Source organism: Rissa tridactyla, chromosome 6 (assembly GCF_028500815.1).
Source record: "Rissa tridactyla isolate bRisTri1 chromosome 6, bRisTri1.patW.cur.20221130, whole genome shotgun sequence".
NCBI lineage: Eukaryota > Metazoa > Chordata > Aves > Charadriiformes > Laridae > Rissa > Rissa tridactyla.
Window position 1 is genome coordinate 55132809 of NC_071471.1, and position 11241 is coordinate 55144049.

Genomic DNA, 11241 nt, shown 5'->3' on the forward strand with positions numbered 1-11241 from the left:
AGAAGAAGAAGGGTTAGGATGAGTGAAAGGAGAGGTATCACTTGTATTACATATTATAAAGCCAGATTATTTCTTTCTCTTTTTTTTTTTTTCCCCACTCCAATCTATTGCTGTAGGTGGTTTAAAAGGAGGTCATATTGGAGATTGCAGTTTTATCTCCTTAAATTTAAAATGTAACCTTAATGGTGGTAATATATTGCTAGTTGCAATAAATGATTTCACAGAATGGGCATTTTCTTAATTAAAATCTTAAGGTAGAAACCCTACTTTAAATTTTATAAATCAGTGAATAGTAGGCATGTGAATTAGTTGGTCTGAGACTAAATCCTTCAAATGAAAAGCTTTTAAGCGATTTTAAAAATATATTTGACATGTCTTCCCAAGTACTTTTTCTCTGCTTTCAAAGCATGAATAGTAAGGTATGGCATAAAATTTTAAAATAAAAGGTATTTTAGGCAGAAGGCGATAGTGGTAAAAGTTTTCTGTAGGAAAATAGGTAACAAGTTCATTGGGTAGAGGTGAAATAGGACTTTTTCAGCAATATGCAGAAAGAGCAAAACTGAACATGTGGTTATCTTTGCTGTTTTCTACTTATTTGTATTCGTAGATTAAGTAGTAAAATACTTGAACCAGACATATTATTTGGCAAAGCAGGGTTTAATACCTGCAAAAGATCTACTCTTCATTTTTTCACTATCTTATTGAACTGTTTCACTTTTAGCATAGTAGTGTCTTTCTTAGCCTATTTTACATGTGTATAGATATACATATAATATGCTTTACCTTATTTAAACAAATGTTCTTCCAAATCTGTTTCCATTTATTTTTTCTCAGTAATTTCCTCCATGGAAAATAAGCCAAGTATCAATACCTAGATAGTGCATGATGTATCCGTGTACCAGTCTGGTACACCTGAGTTCTGATCAAAATGCATGAAAATCAGTCTTTTGGCTCTCTAGATTTCCTTAGTATCTTTAATTTTCAGCACTTCATTTAGCTTGTAGAATCATAGAATCATAGAATCTTCATGGTTGGAAAGGACCTTTGAGATCATCGAGTCCAACCATACACACAAAAAAAACCCTACAATCTCTGCCACTAGAGCATGCCCTGAAGTGCCAAATCTACACGTTTCTTAAATACCTCTAGGGATGGTGACTCAACCACCTCCCTGGGCCGGCTGTTCCAGTGCCTGACCACTCTTTCAGTAAAGTAATTCTTCCTAATATCTAACCTAAACCTCCCCTGCCACAGCTTCAGACCGTTTCCTCTGGTCCTGTCATTATTCGCTTGGGAGAAGAGGCCAACACCCACCTCTCTCCAACCTCCTTTCAGGTAGTTGTAGAGGGCAATGAGGTCTCCCCTCAGCCTCCTCTTCTCCATACTAAACAATCCCAGTTCCCTCAGCCTCTCCTCATATGACCTGGTCTCCAGACCCCTCACCAGCCTGGTAGCTCTCCTCTGGACGTGCTCCAGCACTTCAATGTCCCTCTTGTACAGAGGGGCCCAGAACTGAACACAGGACTCGAGGTGAGGCCTCACCAGTGCAGAGTACAGAGGCACGATCACATCCCTGCTCCTGCTGGCCACGCTATTCCTGATACAAGCCAGAATGCTGTTGGCCTTCTTGGCCACCTGGGCACACTGCTGGCTCACGTTAAGCTGGCCGGCCACCAGCATCCCCAGGTCCTTTTCTGCTGGGCAGCTTTCCAGTTACTCTTCCCCAAGCCTGTAGCATTGCTTGGGGTTGTTGTGACCGAAATGCAGGACCCGGCACTTGGCCTTATTAAACCTCATACAGTGGGCCTTGGCCCATTGATCCAGCCTGTCCAGCTCCCACTGTAGAGCCTTCCTACCCTCAAGCAGATCAACACTCCCACCTAGTTTGGTGTCGTCTGCAAACTTACTGAGGGTGCACTCAATCCCCTCATCCAGATTGTTGATCAAGATATTAAACAAAACTGGCCCCAAAACTGAGCCCTGAGGGACACACTGGTGACCGGCCGCCAAGAGGATTTCACCCCATTAATCACAACTCCCTGGGCACAGCCATCCAGCCAGTTTTTTACCCAGTGAAGAGTACACTTGTCTATGCCATCATTCGCCAGCTTCTTCAGGACTTGTATTTTCCACCTATTCTGCTCTTCGGCAAGAAGCAGAAAGTGCTAATAGTTTTTGAAAGCACACATTTAACAACCAGGTTATAGGAACTATAATTCTGAACATGAAGGCGATAATTTCCCTGGAGCTCATAGCAAGGCGACACAACTCCAGATGGAAATGGAATTTTGGACATACATTTTTCTTGTTGATTAAATAGGTAACTGTCCACTCAGCATACTGGTTTCTGTGTCTTTGTTTCTTGGACACCTAACTATGGGAAAAGTCATATTTCAAATACTGAATAATTTGGTCCGTAGTTCCTTTTGATTTGGGTTCTCCATGTTACACAATGGGGATTATAATGATCTCTTTCTTTGCAAAAATATGGTTTTTAATGCTTTTATGACATTCAGATATACTAGAGTGACAAATACTACTGAAAAAGCCTTCAGAAAGAATGGAATTCTGTATTCAAGTCAAGGTTTGAATGTGTGTTGTAGGGATTGCAGTGTGAAAGGAGGTGAGAGAAGCCTGGCTGTTTATACACATGTATGGCATGGAGCAGGGATCTACTAAAAAAACCCAAACCACCATGATTTCAAATATTTAGATGATCATAAATGCAAGTAAATGTGTAAGGGCACGGAGTTACGGTGGTTTACACAGTCAAGTTCTGGTTTACCTAAGAATTCATTGCTTTTCTTAGCAATCTGAAGATACTGTTCCAACTATATTCTTGTGAACATACCCATTTTGACATCCAAAATGTAGAATATCCAAAATGGATTTTACATACTGTAAAGAGCAGCTAATTATAAATAAAACTGATGTCTCTCTTTTTTCTCTGCCTGTTCTTCTGGGTTTGTTTAGGGATTTTTTTCAGAAGATGTGAAGTCAACAGAGTGGTTAAGTTCCAAGAAGTTTTATATAGTATAAATTTTTCCTTGTAGATTTTTGGTTCTTTATATAAATTATTCCTGATGACACAGCGTACTGATTGCCATACCTTACTTAGGGTTATACATATTTAATGTATATAAATTTGGGTGGTTTTTTGGTTCAAGTGTTAGCATTGCAAGTGGTTTTACATTGCAGAACTGAAGTATCTGAGGACACTGCCAATCCATTAGTTAGCAGCTTAAGCAGAATGTTCTGAGGTTAATCGTTCACCAACAGTTCTGCTTGTGAGCCTATTAATACACATCCTTACTGCCAGCTTTGCATACAAATCAGTCTTCTGCAAAGAGAATATGTGTATCTTTATTACTGCAATATTGTGAACCTGGTAGTGTAAACAACATTGATTATGTGCAAATTGTTTGAAAATTAGTGTTGTATTTAACATAATAAACCCAAGGAAGCTTTTAAAGCTGCCATGTGGTTTCTCATAGATTTGGATTTCCTTTTCTTGAAAGTGTTCATGGAAAGTCATTAGAATACAAATTGTACGTCCAGTATATCAGGTAAACCAGTAAGGTAATAAGAACGTGGGCGTCTTAATTTTGTACATACATGATACTTTGAATAGTCTGATGTTATTAAAGATGAATGTCTCTGAATCGCAGCTCCTAGTCCATCAGCCTCTGTTAAGTAAGTAATCATTTAAGATATAGAATGTGTCCTAATGACATTCATTTCTTCAGAGTTCAGTATTAGGTTTATTATTTCATAACATATGCCTTCTTCTATATGTTGTAAAACACAGTTCAATTTATGTTCTTTTGTTGCAACTGTGCAGTATTAGAAAAGTATGATTGATTGCTTTGTCATTATCCGTTATGTTTCCTTAATCTAGATGTTACTTTTAGATTTGGGCTTTTTTATTTGAAAGAAATGGAAAACAAAAAGCAAAAACTGAGCAAAACTGGACATAACACCCCCAAACCTATGCTTGTTAATCACTGAACCACAGTTTGCTGTTTTTGACCTCTTTAAAGGTCAGTTTTCCTGTGGAAATAAGCACTGTGATGAGAAAGAAGGCCTGAAGAGCTGGGAGGTGAATTTTGGTTACGTTGAACATGGTGAAAAGAGGAATGCACTTGTGAAATTGAGTAAGTCAGCCAGCCCTTCAAGGATATGTACACTTAAAAAAAGACCAATATCTTGTACTTCTAAGTCTATTGAGTGAGACCCAATGATAATGATATTAGTTCATGCAGAATTGAAAATGCTGAACAGGAGATAATTTTGTTAAATTAATTACATGTCGTGTGATGGTCTTGATTTAGAGAGAACAGCTATTATCATTATGTATGACAAAGTTGTTACAGGTTGAGCACTTCATTCTGTGTAATTGGTGGTGTCATAAAATTAGAATAACTGATTATAAGCTGTTTTGTGTAGAAGCATGTCTGGTTTTAACGAACAATACGGCAATGTAAGGAGGATTTCATCATTGTCATTGCTTAATCAGTTGGGTGGCTTAGGAGTCCTCGGGGGTTTGGACCAGACAACTTCTTGCACGCCTTCAGCTCTACTAATTTTATTTTTAATACTTAATGTTTTCTTCCAAAAATTCTAACTTAATTAAATCACTTCCTTTTCCAGTCTTTTCTCTTGAGTGTGATTTTCTTACTCAATATGGTGTACGTTTTGATATGTTCACGAGATCATTTAACTTACCACCGTTTACACAGTTACTTTGTGTAAAATGAGCTAATGGTGGTTTTTTCTTTTGTGCACAAGACACTACATGGGGCAGCACCTGGTCTCTGGCAAAGCTCTAAGAGTCTTATGTGTCTTCAGTGTAATTTTAGAACAATTTGATCTGTCCACAGAGATCCATAAAATAGGATAAGTACGTGATAAGCAGTGATACTTTTTTATGACAAGTTGCCAGTGCTAAACCTGTGATCTTTCTCCAGGTTTAGTAAAATCTGGGTTTGTACTGAAGACTTCTGTCATTGTATTTTTCTCAGCCCTGGCTGCAATTACACTGTAACTTTTGTTTTGAAGGAAAAGCTACTGAAATTAGAAGATAGTGTTCTATCTAGTTTTAGATATGTGTTAATAAGTTTTGTTGATTATGCTTATCAGTTACATGGGTGTAATGTTTGCATTCTCTCTTTTTCAGGACTATGTCCAGAATGTTCCTACAAACTAAACTTTCATCACCGGTAATGAAATATTTTGAAAATATGGGGGCTGAATTATTGATAGATTACAGTTATGATGAACATCAAACAGGGGGGCAAATTCAGCTAGATGATTATGAACTTCATTTATGCTGAAATAGATTCTGTTCTGGAGTTCTTATAAAGTCACTGGCTTGATACTGTTGAGAGTTAGATATTGTTGTGCTTATTAAAGTAAAAAAACCCTCTAACTGGAAGAATCCCATCCCCACCCACACAAAAGTTTCTTTTGCTTAATTTCAGCCCAGTGATTATTGTTTATGGAAAACACTGTCCTTCCCCGCCCCGCCCCCCCCCCTCTGTGTTTGAGAGCTGGAATGCTTTTCCTTTTCTTAAAAAAATAGTGGTTTTATGTGTGAGTCAAGTGACTGTGCTTTGAAATTTTAAATTTGAGTATTTGTTCTTCTTTGAGAATCAGTTATTAATGGGAGAGGAAAGTAGTGAATTTTGAACCTATAAAATGTGTGCATTAAGATTTGATTTGTTTTTTATTGTTATCTATAATCTTACTGAATTCCACAGCTATTGATACTCAGTTTTCTGATACTCAGGTGTTCTGAATCTCAGTGTGGCATTCACTTAGTTGTTGCATGGCTCAGTAATTAAGCTGTACAATTGTCTGAAAATCATATGAAAGGGAAACCCTTGAGCTAGGAAATGATGATTTCTTTTTTAAAGTAACAAAAATCAAAGGTCTGTCTAGATGGATATATTCAAGATAGTTAATTAATCCCTTTTAAAAGTTAACTCAGATTCGATTTCATTAAAGCACTGTGTAGGCACATATTAACGGTGAGAAGTAACTAACTGAGACTAGCTTGATTTGTCTTGCATCTTTTTGGAACTAAAATTGTAGAACCACTTGAATTGAGAATAAGTATGGTCAAACATTTTCTCTTTGTCAATTGCAGAGTAATACTTTGAAACAATTTTAGTGACTTTGTGCAAAGAAGCAGGAAAAAGTTATGGGTTGTTGGTGTGTAGTAGGTTCTTAGGCTTGAGATTCTTCTACCTTATGTTTTGTCACTATCAAATATGAAAATATATTTAAAAACATGTATTAACAGTGTTTTTCTCATGACACTTATATATACAAAATTGTTTGCTAAAAGAAAAAATAATATTTCAATATAAATAAGAATTTGGCATGTTATAAAATTATCACCTGTATTTAGACAATTCACTGGTTTTGTTGCCTGCATCAGTGTCATTTTAGCAGCCTGAGCGTTTCCTCTCCTTTGTCTTTAGCTATAGAGCTCTAGTGTTTCTATAGCACTTTTCATTTTAACTGAATTAATTTTTTTCAGTTTAACTAGTGATAAGTTTCTGAAAAAATGGCAACTGTTTGACTGAATTAAATAGTTAAGATTTACTGTTGCTTGAGGAGTACATATAATACATATAATACAGAAGATGTACATCCATTTGTTTTAAAGGAGGAGAGAGGTCAAAGCACACAAGAAAAGAGGCACAGCTGTGCCTAACTCTAAGGAGCCCAAAATTAAGAAGACAAAATTATCTTCCTCAGAAAAAAAGAAGTCCAAAAAGAAGACCAATGAAGGTAAATTTAAATTTGAGACCTTCTATTTTTAAAATATTCAAATATGTTAGTTGAATCTTAGTTTTTCTGTAGCTACATAAGTATACAGATATGTATAAATATAGATATAGTAACTTTCTTGACTGTGTAACACAGGTAGCCAAAAAGATACATTTCCTAGGCAAAATTTCCTATGTGCAAGAAAAAGATAAATTTGGAGGGAAAAAAGATAAATTTCCTATATTTTACAGAGAGGAAAGCTTTTTGGAAAATACAGATTGCAATGAAAATTTGTCCAAGATTCGGACGTTGCATACCAAAAAGTGTTGTGAAGTATTTAATTCCTTGAGGCTTTGAGGTTGAAAGCCTGTTGGAATTGTTAGATAACCTTTTTACACCACAAATCTCGGGATGACATATTTGAGCTCAAACTGATGGCCTTTGAACTCATGCAAAAAAAATCTTTTTACTTCAGTGTTTGGGTGCTTTCTTTGAATGTATGCTGTGTGCATGTATGTGCGCACATGTTTATGTGTAATACATTGTGATAAATATATCCTTGTTAACAATTTAAGATAATGGATAAAAGCAAGATAAGCTTACTATTTTTTAAATGGTGTTTCTTTCCAGATCAGGTTTCTTCAGAAGATTCAGATAATTCTGATAAAGGTAAAGTATTTGAGTATCTTCTGCATTTTATGGTTTTGTAATAAGTTGTATTATTTCATGGTCATTTGTCATTGTTTTATTCTCTGGTAGTTTTAATATTTTATAAGATTATAAGAATGCCATATGAAACCAAGCAGAAATATGAAGGGTCGAAATAATTACTAGAAATTACTGGAGAAAAACTGTCAGGAATTTTAAAAAGGAAGTCTTTTAAGTTTAAGTAAGGAATAAAAATGTGGGCAGATAACAGAATGGAAATATTCAGAAAAATAAGAGGTCAGGTTGTTCCAGAGAAGAGGGTGCAAAAATAGGCACATTGTTAATAATTGCATGGGTCCAGATATGCAAATATGTGCCGTGTAATGTTTGCTGTGTAAAGAAAGTACTTTTCTGATATAACTACTACTACATTTCCTTTCAAGGAATGATACTAATATGTACTCTACTCAAAAAAATTAATAGATTTAAAATAAATCATAGGCTTGAACTGAAGTCTTTTCCACCTTACCACCTGTAGTACCTCAGAGACCGACTTGTTGCGGGTGGGTGCAGTGGGAGGCTGGGTGACGCCTCAGGCACTGCTTGTCTCCCTAACTCACAAATGCCAGCCCCCACTTACTCTTTTGATGAAATAAGCTCCATCTCCTGGTCACGCCAGTTCTTGCTGCAGACTGTCTAGAAGGGATGGAGTGTTTCTACTGATGGCTCTGCTGTGCTATCAGTTTTTAGGAATGTGCTCAGCACCTACGTTTTCCCAGTTAGATACGGAAGACCTGAAGAGTTTACGTATGACTCAGACCATGCCCTAAGTCTCTGTTTTGTCAGGAAAGCTCTATTGGAAGAATGGTTTATTTTAGGTCAGGGCATATTTCTGATAATAAGATCTTTTCTGGTTTTCACTCCTTCTGTATACTTACACAAAACAGTTATGCAGTAATCCATGTTTTCTGACAATTTCACTGATAAGTTAAAATTGATAAAAGTTGTCATTCAAATAGGAGTAAAGTAATTGATTCATTTGATATCATGAGTTGAAACTATTGTAATTCTGGGTATGTGATTATAAACCCTTAATTTTAGGAAAAAAGTGCTATGCTGCTGTTGTGTCAAGATCAGTGTTTTGACGTGATTGTTGTTATGTTTGGCCAAAATATTAGTTCGTGATATATAAGAGTCTTTTTGATGCTATATCGAAAACATTTTCCAATGTTATTCTTTTTTACTTTTTGCAGAGTAAAGTGTTCTTTTTATTCTCATGGTTACAATTAAACATCGCTCTTAGCACTATACCATCTAAATAATAATAAAAAAAGAAGATACATTCTTTTCAAATTTATTTCATAAGCACTTATAATTTTTTAACAGATTCAGATAACAGCGATGCACAAGATGGTCCTTCAGATGCTGACTTTTGGAAAGGTCCTCTACCAGAAGCAGATGAAAAATCACGGTTAGTTTGATCCAGTGAACCTGTAGCTAATAAAACATACTGTGTCCATTCAGAACTGAAAAGGCAGAGATTTTTTCCTGAGTGGTTTAATGAGTATTCTGACATTTAAAATTAGGTCAGATCTCCTTCCACGTAGTAAACCTAAGTATGTTTTTTTTAAAGAGGAGAAATACACAACACTGGAGGAGAAACTTTTGTCAAACCACTACGATGCCACTGCTGTCTTACCCCCTACTGTACCATTAACTATCTTAGAAGTAAATCCTAACAGTCAATTATCACAGCTGTTGCACAGAAGGGGAAATGTGAAGGGTATTGGAATGTATTGAATAAGTCAAAATGGTCTATACCAGCTACAAATTCTAATCAGAAGTCTGATGAATCTTTTTCATACGAAGATTATCTCCTAGGTACAGTGGTATAGATCCAAAGCAGAACTTTCTTTGACTGTTTTTGTTGTTTTGTTGTTTTTTTTTTACAGAGAGGAGGAGTTTGATGAGTATTTTCAAGACTTGTTTCTCTGAAACTTGAAGTTGATGTAGCCTGATTTTCTTCACGTATTATCAAGATGAAAGTCTGGAAATCCAGTCATAATTAGGGACCAGAGACCTCTTTCTGCCAGCATACCTTTTCTACAGTCACTCACACGGACCATCTCAGTAGAGTATCTTTGTAGAAGGCTTCAGGTCTAGAAACTTTTCTTTTTCTTGTGGTAGGCTGCATACTCATGAAATAAGAGAAGTAATTTTTTCAGTTCAGTGCAAAAGATATATGGCACCCAAACTTAAAAGTAGGAAGGATGTAAACAAATTGTTTATTGACGTTACATAAAGGAAGTTGGTTGCTTTTTATTTCTTCACAAACTTCAATTATTGTCAGTTTTTTTGTAAAGGGGCATTTTGGAAGATTCTGTTATTAGTTTAAAGCCATACACTTTTATATATTAATATTTCTAATTTATTAAACAAGAGTTAATAGCCCTAAATTTATTGGTCATGTAGACTTTAATATTCAGATTTAGTCTGTATTTTCAAATGTGATTGGAGAAGGTCAATTTTTATCAAATAGGTATTTTGCTTGAATTAAGTAAACCGTATCTGAAATATGTCCCATACTCCTTAGAAAAGTTCAGTTCATTGTGACTTTGTTTTAAATTTTAGTTATAATATGACATGACTGATAATTCCACTTAGAAAAATCTGGTTGGTTGGTGAAATTTTTGATGTAAAAAATAAAGTGTGTGGCTTTCTACTGGAGACGTACATGTGACTTGTATGTTATATATGGTTTCTGACCTCCTTAACACTGATTGAACGTTAATCCTTCTTTAAAGTGTAATCCTAAATAGACAAGTAAAGAATGTATATTGCTTGAGAAACTTACTGGATTCATCTTCCTCTTTAAATTGCAACACAACTTTAAACATTCTTTATTTTTGTGTTTCCAAAGAAAGTCTGCATATGAACAGCTGAAGTGACTATTTTCTTTGTCAGATGGAAATTACTTTGGATATAAAGACAAACATTTTTTTAATTAAATGTTCATGTTAATCTAAGGAAAGTTAATGTTGTATAAAATCTATTTTTGATAAGTACTTCCCACTGTAGATATATTTATAGAAAGTATTTATAATAAGTATTTGACGTGGAAAATGTAACAGCAGAGATGGTTGCAGTGTATTTATGAACATTTTACATGGACTCATAAATTGAGAACTCTATTTACAAAGTATTACTTAACATAATTACATTTTGAACAATTTGTACTTACATAATAGATGACGGTACAAGGACATATTTAGGGTGTCCTTGAGTAAGAAATAAACGTAGCCTTGCATGAAGGCTTCTTTAGGTAAGAAGGTGGATTTAAAGGTTAATTCTCTGTCATCTTGCAAGCTTGGTTGAGAATCAAATCCAATCTGCCGCAATCTGCTTACGTGTATGCAACTTGCCTAAAGGGGCTTTTGTCAAATGTGTTGCTATATTTGTTGCCTCGAGTTTTGTATATTGTGTGTTCTGGCTAACTTACTCCTTTTGGGGTCTTCAAAGTTACAGTTACGAGATGGTACAGTATACATACTAAGTACATAATTTAATACAGTTTGAATAAAATCACATGATTAAACAACCTTGAAATAGCTTTCTTTAGTACTGCATTTAATACAGAAAATAATACATGATGCTCAGTTTTATGTCAGAACTAAGTTTGCATAAAATATTTGGCCTGTGTATAAGTAAGGAGGTAATAAGGGGGATTTTTTTGGTGGATTCCTTTAATTTTGGGTGATAGTTGTACACAGTATTTTTGTTCGTAGAGCATTCTTAGAAAGGTATATACTATGGCAG

At 35.3% G+C, this 11241-nt stretch overlaps 1 protein-coding gene across 4 annotated transcripts in view; it reads left to right on the forward strand.

The window, feature by feature from the left end:
- LOC128910918 (protein FRA10AC1) overlaps nucleotides 1–11031 on the forward strand; it is a 28675-nt gene extending 17644 nt beyond the window's left edge. For 3 of the 4 annotated variants that reach the window (XM_054204933.1, XM_054204934.1, XM_054204937.1), the window contains 6 exons: nucleotides 4041–4154; nucleotides 5177–5219; nucleotides 6674–6798; nucleotides 7408–7446; nucleotides 8812–8896; nucleotides 9378–11031. In XM_054204933.1, the coding sequence (XP_054060908.1) occupies nucleotides 4041–4154; nucleotides 5177–5219; nucleotides 6674–6798; nucleotides 7408–7446; nucleotides 8812–8896; nucleotides 9378–9420 (449 nt within the window). In that variant the 3' untranslated portion in view covers nucleotides 9421–11031. The remainder of the gene's footprint in view (nucleotides 1–4040; nucleotides 4155–5176; nucleotides 5220–6673; nucleotides 6799–7407; nucleotides 7447–8811; nucleotides 8897–9377) is intronic. The other variant, XM_054204936.1, reaches the window with a different exon arrangement.
- The last annotated feature ends 210 nt before the right edge of the window (nucleotides 11032–11241 follow it).